The sequence below is a fragment of the Pipistrellus kuhlii genome, unplaced genomic scaffold, assembly GCF_014108245.1.
Source record: "Pipistrellus kuhlii isolate mPipKuh1 unplaced genomic scaffold, mPipKuh1.p scaffold_m20_p_6, whole genome shotgun sequence".
In the NCBI taxonomy this organism is placed as follows: Eukaryota; Metazoa; Chordata; class Mammalia; order Chiroptera; family Vespertilionidae; genus Pipistrellus; species Pipistrellus kuhlii.
Window position 1 is genome coordinate 39,998,826 of NW_023425562.1, and position 16,911 is coordinate 40,015,736.

Consider the following 16,911-nt stretch of genomic DNA (forward strand, 5'->3'; position numbering starts at 1 on the left):
GTGGGAAGTCTAGAACTCAGTCTCGGGTTAATTCTGCTTTCAAGGCATTTTATTTTAAAGGATGGTGAAAGGATTAAGAGGGTCACTTTCCTTAAAGCCAGTCGATTGTTGATACTTGAAAAGTAACAGAAGCTAGAATATGATTAAACCATTTATTCCCTTCTAGTTTATCTTCTTAGCTTTGGATTATATTTTATCACTCTCAAAAATGAGGGTTTTAAAAAGGCAGCTGTCTTATGTTTATTTCAAATTATAAAGTAATATACTGGTATTTAAACAAGACCAAATTGAGCAGTAAATTTCAGTTCAATTTTGTAGTCAAAATGGTTTATGAAATCATGGTTCCTTTTTCTTCTAAGTTAGACCTTAGTTCTTTATGACCAAAGAGGTGATTTTATCAGTCTCCTGGGATCCAGTGCCTAAACTTGACTCTGGTCACTGGTTTAACTTAGAGTATTTAAAAGGGATTGAATTGTCAGAATAAATTCCAGCACAGCTATTCAGTTAGACTGTATTCAGGGGCATGTCAACAGAATCCCTAAAATGTAAATTGGATGTTACTTAGTATTATAGTACATGCTGATTATTTGAGTATTTGTCTTTCTTTTACATGAAGGCCAAAATAAATTCCAAATGTACACAGCGTTCATAAAAATCGATCTCCTTTTCCTGTACTGTGACCTCTTCCCCCTCCCCACTAAAAACCCCACTTTGAATGCAGTCTCCAAGTAGCAGTCTTAAGGAAGGAAGGAGCTTTTCAGTGATGTGCTGGAGCTAACTTGTGTGGACTTAGGAGTGTTCTCTTTAATTTTCAGGAATTTGCAAGCAAGTTGACTTTGGGCAATATCTTGAAATCAGCCACAGTGGTGGTATTCACACCAGGTAGATTGGCAAAAGGTGCAAATCAGGAACCCACTGCTCTCATTGGAGCCAGATTTTACTTCCAGCTCATGGCTGGATATTTTCTTCATATATGTGTCTCTCTGTGTGTTGAATGTGTGTGTGAATGAGTGTGTGAGTGGCTATGATTGTAGGTGACTTTGAGTGTGAATGTGTGTGCTTCTGTGTGTGTATGGAGTCATTTTGAACTGGATGCGTGATTACTGTCTTTCCTCATACGCAAGAGCACAAACCTGGCTCAGTGCTTTCTCCAGCTTCTTGCAGAACATACAGGTAGGAAGCAAAGTAGGAACACCCACGTGCAGTGTGGGTCCCAACCTCAGGTCTGAAGTGTGACTTTAAGACTTACTTAAAGGAGACTTTCTCCTTTTAACATATTCAGTTTCTTCATTTTAAAAATTATTAGGTTAAACAAAATTATGTCTAAGGCATCTTCAGCTCTTACTCTCTAAGCATATTTTGATATGGTTGTGATCAGACTGTGAGGTGTAGGTCACCTATGTTGTTTTCCCTCGGCTACAGTAAGTGATAATGAGTCCTGGACACCTACAGCATCCCTCTCTGCTCCTCTGCTGCAGGCATTAGAACATGTGGCTAATGCTGTGCTACAACTCAGATTCGAAAGTGTCTGCTTTCTGTCTATCATGATATGTTTCAGCACGTTTCACCTGATGTGGGAAACTATTAAAAAGCATCGGTGGGCCTAGTAAAAAAGAAGGAATGCCCACAGCATATTTCCTTTGAAGCACCGCCATATAGTTTATCACTCTCATCAGCCCCAGATTTCCACTGTCATGGCACAATCTAGCTGCATGGGGGACTCACGGGATGAATGTAAAAAACGCTAACGTGGGCCAACAGGTGAGAAGTAGGTGCCAGTGAGGGCACATGCAGTGCAAGTGGGCGTGGGGTTCCCCAGCCTGCTTGGTGCTTGTGCGATGTCGCTAATATCTTTGTAGCTGACTGCATCCACACAGTCAGAGTTATTTTACATAAAAGTTAAATTTATTTCATATATTTAAACCATCATTGTGATTTTAGCTGCAGGAGGATCCAGGAAATAAGCCAGAGTGGGTTATGAAGCTGGGAGAGAGATGAGATGATGAGACCTTCAGGGCAGTTATGAAAGCTAAGTGATCACATTCCTGCTCCTGGATCCCTTGTGCATCTGGCTGTGGTTCCCATACTCTCCTGGGCTGCTTCCTCATATGGTACTTTCATTCATTCTTTCTTTGCATGCAGATTATTCTAGATGATAAGTTACTATCCTTCACATAGTTAGGGATGTGCTGCGGTTTTGTGGAAGGGTTTTATTCGGAGGTTGAAATGACTCATATACTTTAAGTGATGGAGCTTTCTGGTCTCTAAGTTTGCTAGAGTGACATGTGGCCATGAGAAATCTGTAAAGAGGAACAGCTGGGGCAAACAGAACACAAGCTGTACCCACAGGTTATTTTTTAGCACTCATGTAGCTGTAGAGATTCAGGTGTCCTCAGTCCTTCCTGGGTTGTTACCTGGTATTCAGGACCTCTTTGGGTTTAGTTCTTTTTTTATTTTATTTTAAAGTTTTTACTTATTTTTAGTTTATTTTTTATTAAAGTATAGTTGACATACAGTGTTATAGTAGTTTCAAGTGTACAATGTAGTAATTTAACATTTATACCATACGATGTGATCATCACAGTAAGTGTAGTCCCCATCTGTCACATACACAGTTGTTACAATATTGTTATTTTCCCTGTGCTGTACTTGACACCCCTGGGCTTATTTATTTTATAACTGAAAGCTTGTAGCTCTTATTTCCTTTCACCCTTTTCACCCATTCCCTTCCCCTCTTTCCTCTGGCAATCATCAATGGGCTTTGGTACTTTTTCCTCCCCATAGGATAACTTGAATGAGTAGCAAAATTGCCAGAAGGCAGACTGAAAGAGAAAACTCAAGAGGCCTAAAATAATCCACAAACTGAATTATCAATCCTAAGTAATTGAGTTGACTGTAACTGCTTTATCCATCACCAGAAAAGAATTACTAAGAATTAAAATTTGAAAGCTATTTTGTTCTCCATTTTTTACTTATACCTGGAAACAATGGGGTACAGGGGTGGTATTGAAGGAATGAAACATTAAAGGTGGGAAAAAGAGAGTAGAATGCTGGTTAATTGGTCTCCGAGGGACTAGGAATGCAAACTCTCAAAAAGAAAATAATGTTCTTTCTATTTATCCACAGACTAACTTCTTGCAGAACTTCCTGTCTCTCACATTGCCGAAAGGAGAAAATAAACGTCTCAGTAACCTGACCATTCTCTGGTTGAAGTTGCTCCTGAACATATCATATGGAGAAGATGGGCAGCAGATGATCCTGCGGCTTGATGGCGGCTTAGACTTGCTGACAGAGATGAGCAAGTTCAAGTACAAGCGCAGCCCTTGTCTGCCTCTCCTTATTTTTCATAACATTTGCTTCAGTCCCGCCAATAAGCCCAAGATTCTGGCCAATGGTGCGTATCCACTTTATACGCCTCACATAGACACACACACCCCTTTATACATATGGTAGTTCGTAGCATATTCTGATCAGGTTGAGACACAAAATAGTTTTATAAGTTATTTGCCAGGTGGTTATGAAACCCCCACTGTGTTCAAGGCACCGAGGGAGGCAGAGGCTGTGAGAATGAGGCAGGAATGAGTTAGGTGTGGCTCCAGCCCTTAAGGAATTAGCTCAAGTCTCTGGGGTTGACAGGTCATATCGCTGGGGGACACACTGGGTCCAGGAGGTAGCACAGAGGGGGAGGGTGCGCGGGGGCTCAGGCTTCATCATGTCCTCCCTCGCTCTTCTAGGCTTTGAGCAAATTCTGGGTGCCAGTGAAGCCAGCTCTCACGCTGCCTCCCTGCTTTCTCTTTCTTCCGCTCCCTCTGTCTTTTTTCCTTGTTTTATTTTTCTCCACAGCATGATCACTGGCTGAGACACTCTGTTTTGGGGATATGTCTGTTTATGCCTAGTTTGCCCACACTAGGACATACACTCTTACAAGTCACGAGGTCATTGCCTGATTTCATGTTCATCTGTAGCACTTAGAATCGTGTCTGTGCTCACAGCTGTCAGTGGATATGGATGATAGAGATCCTCAGCAGGCAGGGGTGTGCAGGACCCATGCACGTGGCGAAAGTAGCCTTACAGAGACTTCCTTCTCTGAGATGTAGAGCAGGGAGAGGCGAGGACTGGGGAGCGATCAAAAAAATTTTGAAGCAGAAAGAAAAATGGGAAGATCGGTTTCTGTAACCATATGCTGTATCTGTGAGGGCTGTGTGGCTTTCATAGGGAGGGATTTTGTAAGGAGACACTGTTATCGGGGGGAAAGGAGAAAAGCTATGGGTGACAGATCCCGCACACCACTCATGTGGTCACTCCAGCATCACTGGACAGCTTCTCTGGCACCATTTCCTCATCTATACAGTGATCCCTCCTTCCTTGGTTTTCATAGAAATTAGTTTATAAACACTTCAAGTGCCTACACTGTTTATGGTTCATGGTAGATGCTCAGGATACAGGAATGCTCATTTCTTTTCATGTTTTCCACTTCATTTTTCCTTAGAGGGGCTTCTCTGTAAAACGGAGTTTTCCAAGTGAGTGGAAATGATTCTGCTCACTTTCTTCATGGGTGCAGCTGTGATTCTGTTTTCCTCAGGATCATTATTGAATGTGGAAATGCATGGGAAGCTTTCAAAAGTTTGGTCAGTCAGCTTTGAACTGGTTTGTAGCATTGGCTGGTTTTTCTGGTGCAAATATTCTTATTATAGTTGGTTTCAGGCTACCAACATGACATCCCTAAACTTAAAATTAACTCAGTATCACTAAGAAGAAAGGAAATAAATATTCAAAACCCTTCACTCTTACTTAGTTAACTATATTTTACCATTATCTAATCTCCTGACGTTATTTCTATGTTAATGTGGGAATTTCATACCTTACAAATAGACTTGTAAATGTTTTATGTATTTAAAAAAAATCATAGTTGATACACAATATTAGTTTCAGGTTTATGTGTATTTGTATGCAAACCAAAAGTCAGATATAAAGACAGTAAAGCAATAAGCAGACTGTAAAATTACCGCGGGGAGAGTAGGGAGATCTGGGGGAGATAAGAGATCAACCGAAGGACTTGTATACATGCATATAAGTACAACCAATGGACACAAAACTCTGGGGAGGGAGGGTATGTATGGGGAGGGGGAACAATGTTAAAATATGTACACAGATAATAATTTTTTTTAAAATATATATTTTATTGATTTTGTACAGAGAGGAAGGGAGAGAGATAGAGAGTTAGAAACATCGATGAGAGAGAGTCATCGATCAGTTGCCTCTTGCACACCCCCTACTAGGGATATGCCCACAACCAAGGTACATGCCCTTGACCGGAATCGAACCCGGGTCCCTTCAGTCCCCAAGCCGATGCTCTATCCATTGAGCTAAACCAGTCCCGGCTGTACACAGATAATAATTTAATAAAAAAAAATTGACCCACTTGCATTACCAAAAGGGGCAGCATATTATTTTTAAAAAATATATATTTTATTGATTTTATACAGAGAGGAAGGGAGAGAGATAGAGAGTTAGAAACATCGATGAGAGAGTCATCGATCAGCTGCCTCTTGCACACCCCCTACTGGGGATATGCAGGGCAGCATATTATTGACCTATATGTATACTTTATTGAAGCATTTTAAGAGATAGTACATGGTAAAAGGAGTAATGATAAATCTGTGTAGATCATCTGAGTATTGGTACCATGTGTAACAACATTGCTGGGTGATATCAGATGAACACACCATTCAATGATGTCCCCAAGAGTATGAACTGCCACTAGTCACCTGCCATAACATCTGTGATACAGGCTAGCTGTGGTGTATTATGGTAGAGAGAAGCAGGGGTCCATGGAAAGAGGGTGAGGATCAGCCATGGTGTGTTGACAGGAAACAGCACCCACCCACCTCCACCCACACTGTGCCCACTGCTCAGAGCTCATTTTATGGAGCAGATGCTTTTTTTTTTCTTTTCTTTATAAATACTTTAAATTCCTTCAAATTTCTTTGAAAACCCTAAATAGACTCACAGAAACAGCATTCTGTTTGCTTTAATTATGGAATCTTTCATCCAACTAGTATTAGTTGAGCCCCTGAAGTAAAGTGGCGCTGTGGTTGGAACGTGCAGCGGTGAGTGGGCAGTCGGCCCTCTGCCAGGCTGCTCTGTAATGAGATGCTCCAGCAGGTGGGGCGTGACCTGGGCACAGCATCCCCATAACAGTGTCTCAGGGTTGTAAATCACGTACTGTAGAGGAGAATGATTCAATGTAATGATATGTAAAAGTAAGTAATAAAACAGCTTCATGTAATGTCCGAAACACGCTGGCATCTCCTTGGCACCGACTTCTCCGCATCTTCACCCAAAACCAGTAGCTGCTGAGGATAATTTCCAAGTCTTGATTTCATCCTCTGGCTGGCTGTGCAAAAAAGGGGCTTATCTTGTGGGTTGATCTTCCTTTAAATCGCCTTTCCTCTGATGCACACATCCACACAAACATTTCCCCAATATGTCCAGTTCTTTTGTAAAAAGCTTACCTCATGGTATTTCTTCACTATTATTTTGTAGAAGCCTATGCTATTGATATGTTCATGTAACAGTCTTTAAAAGTTATCACAAGAGCAAATCCGTTTTCCTGCACACCAACACGTGAGCTGTAACTGAAGAGCTCATTAGTATACCTCGTGGTGTAATTACTTCTCCACCGTTGTCTTCACATGGCTGTGCCATTGCTGAATTAGGGCCAAGAACCATGAGGCCGCTGCTGCTTTCTTGGCCGCTCTGTGTCTGTTGTGAAAACTTGACAGGTTGTCCTCCCCCTGCCACATGCTATGAAGATAGTTTTAGCCGCAGTGATACCAACTTTGTATGCATCTGATGGGAGGACAGGGCATCTGACTGGTTTAATATATACCAGGTAATGTCTGGGACTGAACCTTTTCTTAATGTCTCTTTTATTAGAAAAAGTGATTAATGTGCTGGCTGCCTGTCTGGAAAGTGAGAGTCCCAGCGCTCAGAGGATCGGCGCAGCTGCACTCTGGGCTCTGATTCACAATTACCAGAAGGTGCGTTTTTACAGTCTTTGTTGTACCTCGGGGGCGAACACCAACCTCTCAGGGACCTCAGAGGAGTGTCCGCTAGAGCTCGGAGCCTGTGGCCCATGCATACCCTCATACAATTAGTAAACTGTCACTTCAGGTCTTCCTCATCTAATCATTTCAACAGGCTCTCTCTCATCTCAGAAGAGTCTCTCTTTTGAGTGAATTTTTCCTATTAGTGTAAGTTGATTTGCCATATTGGTGCAATGTTGATATAGATTGTGTCTGCTAAAAGAAGTGCCAAGGGAAAATACATCTTGAAATAAAACCAAATAGCAAAGTTTTATCCAATGAGGGGCCTCCCTATCTCAGGCCGGACAGTCACTGACTTTTGGAGGAGCCCAGCCCTCAGGCTGCAGCGCAGGCCCCGGGGGCAGGCAGGTGGGGCTGGTTCTCTCAGTACAGATCTCACTCCTGAGAGAAATGCCTATGTGTGTCTAGCAATTAATAGTGGCCAGGTGACACTGTGAGCATTGACACCCATCCCCATGGGCTTCTCAGCTGCCATCGCTTCTCAGATTCCACCTACACATTGGGTGGAGTCAACACACCCAGTGACGGAGGTGGCTGCTGTCCCTCTCACCCATGTGTCCTCTCACAGGATATGACACTCTGTCGTCACTTAGTGGATATTTGTTGACTGGTAATGTGGTATGCTTGGTCTGAAACCTGAGGTTTGAGGGAATGTGAAGTAACTAAAGCTAAGATGAAGTAGTTTAAAATAGTGAATTGAGATTAGGGAGAAGGGGAAAGGGAAGGGAAGCAAGAACAAGCAGCAGGAGAGAAGAATCGAGTTAGGAAGGGAAGGGTTTGCTGACACCGTGATGGTATGTGCTAATATCTAACTCTCTAGCTTCGTTACTACATTTTATAACATCCTGCTTACTATTGATACTATGGTCAGGAGAGTAGAATGAGGATTGTATCCTGATCCCTAACACATCAACACAAGTCTAATTCATGGCTTGTTCCATGTTATCTCCAGGCAAAAACGACTTTGAAAAATTCATCAGTAAAAAGAAGAGTGGATGAAGCATATTCCAAAGCAAAGAAAAGTAAGTTTCATCATGAGAGATTGCAGTTAAACTTGGAAGCTATTCAGCAAATAATGAATGAAATATTTGGGCAGTTCACAGCAAAAAAAACCCCAAAAAAAACAAAAACAAAAACAAAACAGTTTTTTCTACACTGATGTTTTACAATAATGTTTGAAGAACTTTTTGGTTGAAGCATTGACCAGTATACTGGTATTTGATCCATGCTTTTCCTTGTGACATTTTAAAATAATAAAATATAATGGTTTCTAACAACATGTCTGTGATCTTTCTCCAAGACAATTTTTTCTTGTATAAAACGTTGACAGTGCTCACCACTCTACTAAAGTGTGTTCTTAGGTGATAAGAACTGGACCCAATTAGAATTGGCCTTGGACAGAACACTGACCTGACTTCAGGAGCTGAGTTAGTCTTCCAGAAACAGACCCGTTGCCCATATCCGCTGGGCCCTGTGATGCACGGGGCAGGAGGCGGGCTTCCCTTTCAAGTGCATTTCCATTTTAAGTGATACAGGTTTTCAAGGAGCATTGTTCTTTGGCCACTTTGACCACTTTTATACTGAACTGTGTCTTCCCCACCTTTTTATAAGTTTGAGTTTTTATAAGTAGATTTTAGATTTTTTTGTTTTGTTTTGGCTGTGACCATGAGTTTCTGGAGTCACGGATAACTGAGTTACTGTCCATGTTTAGGTGTTAGGAGAGATGGTACATAGAAAGAACAAGACAAGGCATTCATTTGGGATTGTGGATAAGGGATCTGTTATGGAGGTGCACTGTTTTTAGTTTATATTTTTTGGCTAAACCATTAATTAAAAGTAACTAAATTCTGCAAGTTCATTATTTTTTTTACAATGTGAAATATCCTAATGCCAGTACATCGAGGAGTTAAATAGAACTTGGTCTATTTTTGCTATTAAGAAATTGTACTTAAGTCTGTGTGTATGTGTGTGTGTGTTCACTCTCAGGTGTAGTGCTAAGTTTACCAGTTTGTTCCTCCATACTCTTTATTTTTCTCTCTCAGCTTTTTCAGACTCAGAAGAAAACCCACTGAACACCTATTATTTGAAATGTCTTGAAAACCTCATGCTACAACTAAGCTGTCCCTGAGGACTCAGGCGCTCTGCCCTGCAGCCACAGCCGCTGGACAGGTGGACAGCCGTGAAGCCAGCTGTGTGCACAGCTATTGCCCGAGGACAGGCAAGCCCTCTGCACAGGGCGACACCTTCTTTCCTGACGGACACTGAGTGGCGCCCAGCTCTGTCCCTTCACCTCCCGTCAGCTCTGTAGTTAAGAGCAGCCGACCAGAAGATGATGGAAAAACTATGGAAAGTGCTGGGGACATAAATGTTTTCACCTTTTCTATGCAATTTGCCTTGTAAAAATCCTATTTAGTAATTATTTAATAAAATGTTTTAGAAACTGAAAATTGACTAATAATTGCTGCCTACAAACTTAATCTCATGAATATACATTTTAGGAATGGAAAGAAGACATTGTCTTCTGATTTCCTTTATTTTTATTTTTTATTTTTACATGAAACTTAGCTCTTGTCAATATAAACCCTTGTCTTTCAAACCTTTATATTATCCAGAACATACACATAGGTGATAGGATATTTGTATGCAAGTGTGTGTAATTTTGTGAGTAGCTTTTTTCTACCATGTTTAGTGATATTAATACCTTCCCATGTGATTTATAAATGTTATATATGTATATTTTTTACCTTTCAACTTGTGAAATACTGTGTAATCATGAAGGAAGAAATAGAGTTTATGGTCATGTAGGCCTGTGTTCAAATTCCAGCTCAGCTCAAAATACCATGAAGAGAAAGAATGAAAATCTCTCAGGAACAAATCCTGTCAAGCATGATGACAGACCTTTTCACTTACAGGGGTTATGAACTCAGAACTCAAATCCATGTCAGTTCAAGTATTAATGACTTTCAGCAGGTTCTGAACACATTTGAAAGAAAGAAGAGAAAATGGTGTTGAAGAAATGAAAAATAAAAGGTGTGTGTGTGTGTGTGTGTGTATATATGTGTGTGTATATATGTGTGTGTGTGTGTACTTATGTGTACCTGTATACACACAATATACACATTCATTTAGGAAAAAGTTTTCTAATTGAGTTATGGTTAACAAGAAAAAGTAATACATTTTTTCTTATTAAGTACTGTAGCAGCTTGCTATCATCAATAAAATAAGCCAGATGATACTATTTAAGCTGGAAGCGTGAGGACAAAATATATGTTAAATGATGAAATAGAAGCAGGTAAATTTGTAGTGTTTAAACATTATCGATTTGAGATAGGAGAGATTGATTTCAGAAGTTTCTGGGCAGCCCAACATAATTTGGAACAAATGTCAACAATTTGTAAGTGACTCCGTGTTGCCAGTTCTTTGCAAAAAAATCAGCTTCGTTCTTAGAGAAATAATTATTTTTTCATCTCATTTTTGTCAGTAATATTTAACCAAGTTTTATAATTCTGGCCACAAGGCTGAGTGTCACAAATGGTTTAGGAGCAGATACACCCCAAGTCTTGCTCGGCATGACCCTCGCCTGCTGGAAACCAGAGGGGCCTCTACTGGAGGGAGGACCACCTGCCCTGCTCATGAATTGGCATCCACCATTCTCCATTCTCCATTATGGGAGAATGGAGGGAAGTGTTAAATCTTGGCACATCCATCCTGCGGTGTCTAGTTAAGAAAGGTTATATCACACTGTGAGCTTTCAAGGTTTCTTGAAACTTAACTTGTTCAGGTTTGTCTTTGTGATTAATCCTTGCCTAGCTCCCTTTTACTAGGAGCAAAGGTTGCAGAGGATACATGTACTTGTTGGCATGTTACTCTCAACTCACCTTTTCTTTCTCACACCCCCCAGCTTGCTTATCCATGCCCTTTCTCTCCTCCCTCTGTGAATTAAGTCTTGAACTTTCCCCACCCACCTTCACATTTCCATTTCTGCCTGTTTTCAAAGGCCAGCTTCAAATGTCACCTTTCCCAGCAGGCTATGTCAGCTTGCCCAGTTGGGAGGAAATGCTTTTTTCTTTGAGTTTCCACGCAGTTTTAGTTTGGTTTAGGCCTTTTTAAAGTTTTTCTGTCACTTATTCCTTTCCCCCTTGTATTAAGCTGATTTGCATTTAGTCATTGTTCCCACCAACTGCTTGACATGACTTCTGTCATTAATGTTTACCTTGTACCTCCCTGCCTCTCACAATGTTACACAAAGCAGGTACTCAGTTTATGTTAATGGATGAATGGATGGATGAATGGTGAATATGGAAAATACCTCATTAGTAAAAGCTACAGAATTTCATAGTGTAAATCAGACTAACAACTATGTTGACTTTGCAAAAGATACACAACCATATTTTTTTTTTATGAGAATAGATTTTTGTTAAGTTCTAAAAATGAAGGATGAAAGCCAAAAACACTGCTTAAAAACACTTTAAAATTCTTAGAATATTTTTTAGCTCAGTGGAGAAAGAGGAAAAAATATTTCAGGTATAATTGGAAGATGAAACAAAGATATACTAATCTAAACTTTCGAGAACTATTTCTTACTAGGAATCTTACCCAGGATATCCTGTTTGGGAAGTAGAGTATAGGTATCAGCCTTTTGAAATTGGAACCGTAAATGGTGAAAAATGGATAAGCTGCAAGTCCGGCAGTGAGGAAGAAGCCATTCCCATTAGCCATACTGTGTGAAAAGCACAAAACAACAGATAGTAAACTGCCCGCCTCCTCCGGCCCCTGTTTCTTGGTGCCCACATTCAGCCTCCGCAGGCACTGAAAGACTCATACTTCAACTCGAAAACCTGACGCTGCAAAGAATGAGAGGAGGTGGCTGAGGTAGAGGCTGAAAGCAAACTTAAGAATTTGATTTCATGAAAATTAGGGAAAATGCTCATTCTTTGATACCATTGCAGTAGGGAATGAAGTCTGCCATTGCATCATTTTGAATCTTTCATACACTTTTCTTATTTACAGCTGAAAAAAAACTCACTATAATGATAAAAGATTCAACTCAACAAGATGATGTGGCGATTTTAAATATAACTTGCATCTGTATAGAGATAAAGAACCATTGAACAGACTGTCAAACAATAGCAGGAAGGCAAGGAAGGTTTTTTTTTGAGGGGGGTGGGGGGCTGTAAGAGATCAATTGAAAGATTTGTATGCATGCATATAAACATAACCAATGGATACAAGACATGGGGGTGGAGGAGGGGGTAGGTGAAGGCATATTGGGGGGGAGTAGAGGTGGATGGGGGAAGTCAAGGGGGAAAAAAGGAGACATACTACTATTTATAATGCTTCAAACAAAAATAAATAAATAAATAAATAAATAAATAAATAAATAAATAATAAATAAATAAAACTTGCATCTGATCAAATAACCTCAAAATGTAAAACTCCAAGTACGAGGCGATAAATCTAAAATCACAGGAGTAACTTTCAACACATACTCTTGACTTTTGATAATAAAGCAAGCAGTAACTAAAAAAAAAATGTAGAAAATATGAATAATACAATAACTCTGGTCTAAGATATACAGAATTTTGCAAATGAGAATCAGAGAAATCACCTTTGCCCCTCAATTCACACAAAATGTTTACAATTGATCCAAGTATTGGGCAGTTTGGAAAGTTTCAATACATTTCAAAGACTAGGTCCATATACACCAATAACTTGTACCACATTATAATTAAGTTCAAGTTTAATAATAAATAAAAAAAAGATAGGGAAAGTATTTTTGCATATTTGGAAATTAACCGGTATCCTTCTAAAGAACTCACAAGTTAAAACAGTAACCACAGTGGAAATTTACTGAATGATAATGAAAACTCAATGCATAAAGGCCTGTGGGATGCAGCAAAAATGAAAGTTCTCTCACAATTTTTTATTCTCAAGAGAAATTTTTAGCTTCAAATCTTTCTAAAAGAAGAAGGCCTCAAAATGATAAGTGTTTATCTTAAGAAGTTAGAAAAATGACAGAATATACCCAAATTAAGTTGAAGAGATAATAAAAAATAGAAGTTGATTAAATGCAATCAACAAAGGATAGAAAATCAACAAAGCAAAAATTGGTTCTTTGGAGAAAAATTTCTACCCAAAATGATCAACTGGAAAAGCAAAAGGACACAAACACTGTAATCAATGTAAGGAGGGGACATAACAGATAAAGTGAGAATTAAAGAGACACTGTTCCAATATTTCAGCAATTCTGTACTTACAAATTTGAACGCATAAATGCAGTGGGCACATACTTGGAAAAATACCAATTACTAGAATTGGCCTCAAAAGTAATAAACTTTAATAGTCCTATAGTTATTAAAGGAATCGAAATAATGATTGTAATAGTAATCACTCCACAAAGAAAACACAAGACAGATGATTTTATAGGCAACTTCTAACATTCCAACGACATTACCAATTTTATTCAAACTCTTTGAAGTTATAGGAAGAGAAGGAAGAGTGCCAATTCATTCCATGAGGCCAGTATAATTGTAACACCAAAACCAAACAAAAACGTGAGAAGGGAAAAGTGTAGGCCCATTTCTCTCATGAATAGAGGCAAAATACTAAACATTAACAAGCAAATGGATAATGTATAAAAAAAATTCCATATGTTTGTCTTATACTAGTGGCCAGGTGCATGGATTCATGCACATTGAAAGGAAATTAATTAAAAGAAATGTTTTAATATCATTATTCACCCATTCTCTATAATAGAAGTGTCAAAAGTAGTAAAATGTATATGAAAATAATATATAAATTGATTAATAAATAAACAACAAAGAAATGATATAAAAACAAAAGTATGATATAAAAAGAAAAACATGATACAAAAATATATAAAAACAACATTTATAAAAACAATGACTGATAAATTGATTAAACTTATTGTAATATCTCCCTGTATACCACATTAAGGGTAAAAACACTTTTAGAGTGCTTGACTAATTTCCCTATTGATGAAGTATCTACAACTTTAAATTTAATATCATATGCTGTTCAAACTTGAACGAGAGCATCATATAATTGACCAAGCCCAAACACTGGTTCAGGTAGGAATATTCCTACTCTGTCTAGAGTTTGTCCTTGTGATTTATTAATAGTCATTGCAAATGCACGCATCATGGGAAACTGTCTTTGAATTAATTTAAGTGGGAGGCCAGTGTCAGACAGGGACAAATCAATTCTTGGAATCAGAACAACCTCTCCTTCTGCAGATCCTGTTAATACTTCAGTTCTGAGAAACACACGCATGCAATTGGCGCCAGCAAGAGCTTTATATGTATCGCTCATGCCCAAGTCAACGCTTATTTTTAAATTGCCAGTGCGCATCGTATGTACTGGACGCTTGGACATACGTATGGTCGCTCACTTAGCCTTTTATATATATAGATGCTTATATGTAGATGTAGAAATAGTACTTGACTATAATAAATTATTTTTTAAAACATATTTTTATTGATTTCAGAGATGAAGGGGAAGGGCTAGAGAGATAAAAACATCAACGATGAGAGAGAATCATTGATTGGCTGCCTCCTGCACACCCCAAAATGGGGCCCACAACCTGGGCATATGTTTTGACAGGGAATCGAACCGTTACCTCCTGGTTCATAGGTCGACGATCAACCACTGAACCACACTGGCTGGGCTATAATGAGTTATTAAATCTCTTGATGAATTAGAAATAGATGGAATTTCTTAACCAGTTGGAGGATATGTATAAAAATGTAGAGCAACATTCTAAATGGGGAAGCAGAAGTTGTTTATTCACTTACAACTAAAGAATGCCACAAGGAGGCCTGCTATTACCACTTATATTCAGATTTTTCAGTGCAGTGAGATAAAAAAATAGACTAGAATCATTAAAATTAGAAAGGAAAAATAAAATATTATTTACAGATGATAATTACATTAAAAAGTCAAAGCAATTTAAAATGAATTATTTTTAAAAGTCAGAGTTTAATAAGGTAGTTGGATTAAAAAACAATTGTATTTCTGCATATCACAAACAACTAAAAAAAATGTCACTGACAATAGAATAGGGAATGTAATATACTCAATAGTGTATCTAAATATGCCCTATCTCTACAGGGAAATTTAGAAATGTTTAAGATATATATTTTAAGAGACTTGGGAAGGCAGAGTGATACTAGATGAGTATACAGGAAGACTCATGTGATGAGCTGTATTTTCCAGAGATGGCCGCAATAATATCACCTATCTCATCTACTTTCTTCTAAGTGATTGGATACTTCTTCCCTCCAGAGAGAGGTCTATGACCATAAAAGCTAAAGCAGGTAGTTACCTATAAAGGAGCACCCATACCATACAATTGTCAGCTGATTTCTCAACAGAAACCATGCAGGCCAGACGGGAATGGCAAGAAATATTCAAGGTGATGAATAGCAAGGACCTACAGACAAAAATAATCTACCCAGCAAGGCTATCACTCAGAATTGAAGGACAGATAAAGAGCTTCACTAATAAAAAAAAGCTAAAGGAGTTCATCACGGCCAAACCAGAATTATATGAATTGCTAAAGGAGTTCTTTCGGAAGAGAAAGTAAATAAAGATAAAAACTATAAACAACAAATACGTAACTATCAACAAGTGAATCTATTGTAAAAACCAAGGGAATTTAAAAAAATCTGATGAACAATATTAACTGGTGAATATAATAGAATCAGAGGTATGGAAGGGGAGTGAACTGACGATTCTCGGGGAAAAGGGGAGAGGGGAGTGTGGGAAGAAACTGAACATAAACTGTGCACCTATGGATGAAGACAATGGGGGGTGAGGAAAGCGCAGAGGGTGGGGTGGGAACCTGGTGGAGGGGAGCAATGGAGGGGGGCGGAAATGAGGAACATTTGTAATAATATGAACAATAAAGATTTATTAAAGAAAGAAAGAAAGAAGAAAAAAAAAAGCTAATACAACTTCCAATTCTTTGGAAACCAAATCCCTATTGTGTGAGAAAGTCAAGCAGTCACATAGAGAGTCCACGAGTGATGTTGTGGGTGACAGCCAGCTTCAACCGCCAGCCATACAAATGTATGAGCCTTCAGATGAGTTCAGCTTCCAGCTGCTAGTCACCCCAGCCTTTACATCGTCCCAGCGGAGGCCCCAGATGTCACAGTAGAGTGAAGACCCATCTACATACGCTGCGCTCTGGGCATCCTGATGCATCTCTGAGCACCCAGAAGGTTGTTGTTTTCCAGTATTAACTGTCAGTTCTTTCCAAAAGAATGGAGAGATTTAATACAATTCCAGTCAAAATTTCTATAGGGTATTCACTTTAGAACTTAATGAGATTATTCTGAAGTCTACACGAAAGAATAAACATCTGAGGTATCCAGAATATTTTTGATGAGGAATAGCAGGAAGAGAGCATTTACCTTACCAGACTTTAGACCTTACTATGAAATTATGGTAATTAAAACTGTCTTCAGGGATAAGCAAAACATTTATGGAAGTTGATACTGAAAGTGGCAGGACATAATAGCGATAATATAACTAATAGGAAAAGAGATAATGTAAGTCATAAGAAAGGATGAAGTTGAATTCCTTCACAGCATGATAAATTCCAAATGATTTAAGGACTGATGTGCCAAAGACAAAATATTAACATTCTTAATAGACCATATTATTATATTTTAGACTTTGGCTAGGAAAGATTTTTTTCAACAAGATAAAAATAAACATTTAATATAATAGACAAGACTGACAAATTTTAATATAAAACAACTTTGTTATTTAAACAACC

The 16,911-nt window shown here is 38.7% G+C and overlaps 1 protein-coding gene across 3 annotated transcripts in view; it reads left to right on the top strand.

Annotated features, from left to right (window-relative positions):
- RTTN (rotatin) overlaps nucleotides 1-9,556 on the top strand; it is a 106,737-nt gene extending 97,181 nt beyond the window's left edge. For all 3 annotated transcript variants that reach the window (XM_036418611.2, XM_045574297.1, XM_045574298.1), the window contains 4 exons: nucleotides 3,127-3,394; nucleotides 6,940-7,043; nucleotides 8,062-8,131; nucleotides 9,152-9,556. In XM_036418611.2, the coding sequence (XP_036274504.1) occupies nucleotides 3,127-3,394; nucleotides 6,940-7,043; nucleotides 8,062-8,131; nucleotides 9,152-9,237 (528 nt within the window). In that variant the 3' untranslated portion in view covers nucleotides 9,238-9,556. The remainder of the gene's footprint in view (nucleotides 1-3,126; nucleotides 3,395-6,939; nucleotides 7,044-8,061; nucleotides 8,132-9,151) is intronic.
- The last annotated feature ends 7,355 nt before the right edge of the window (nucleotides 9,557-16,911 follow it).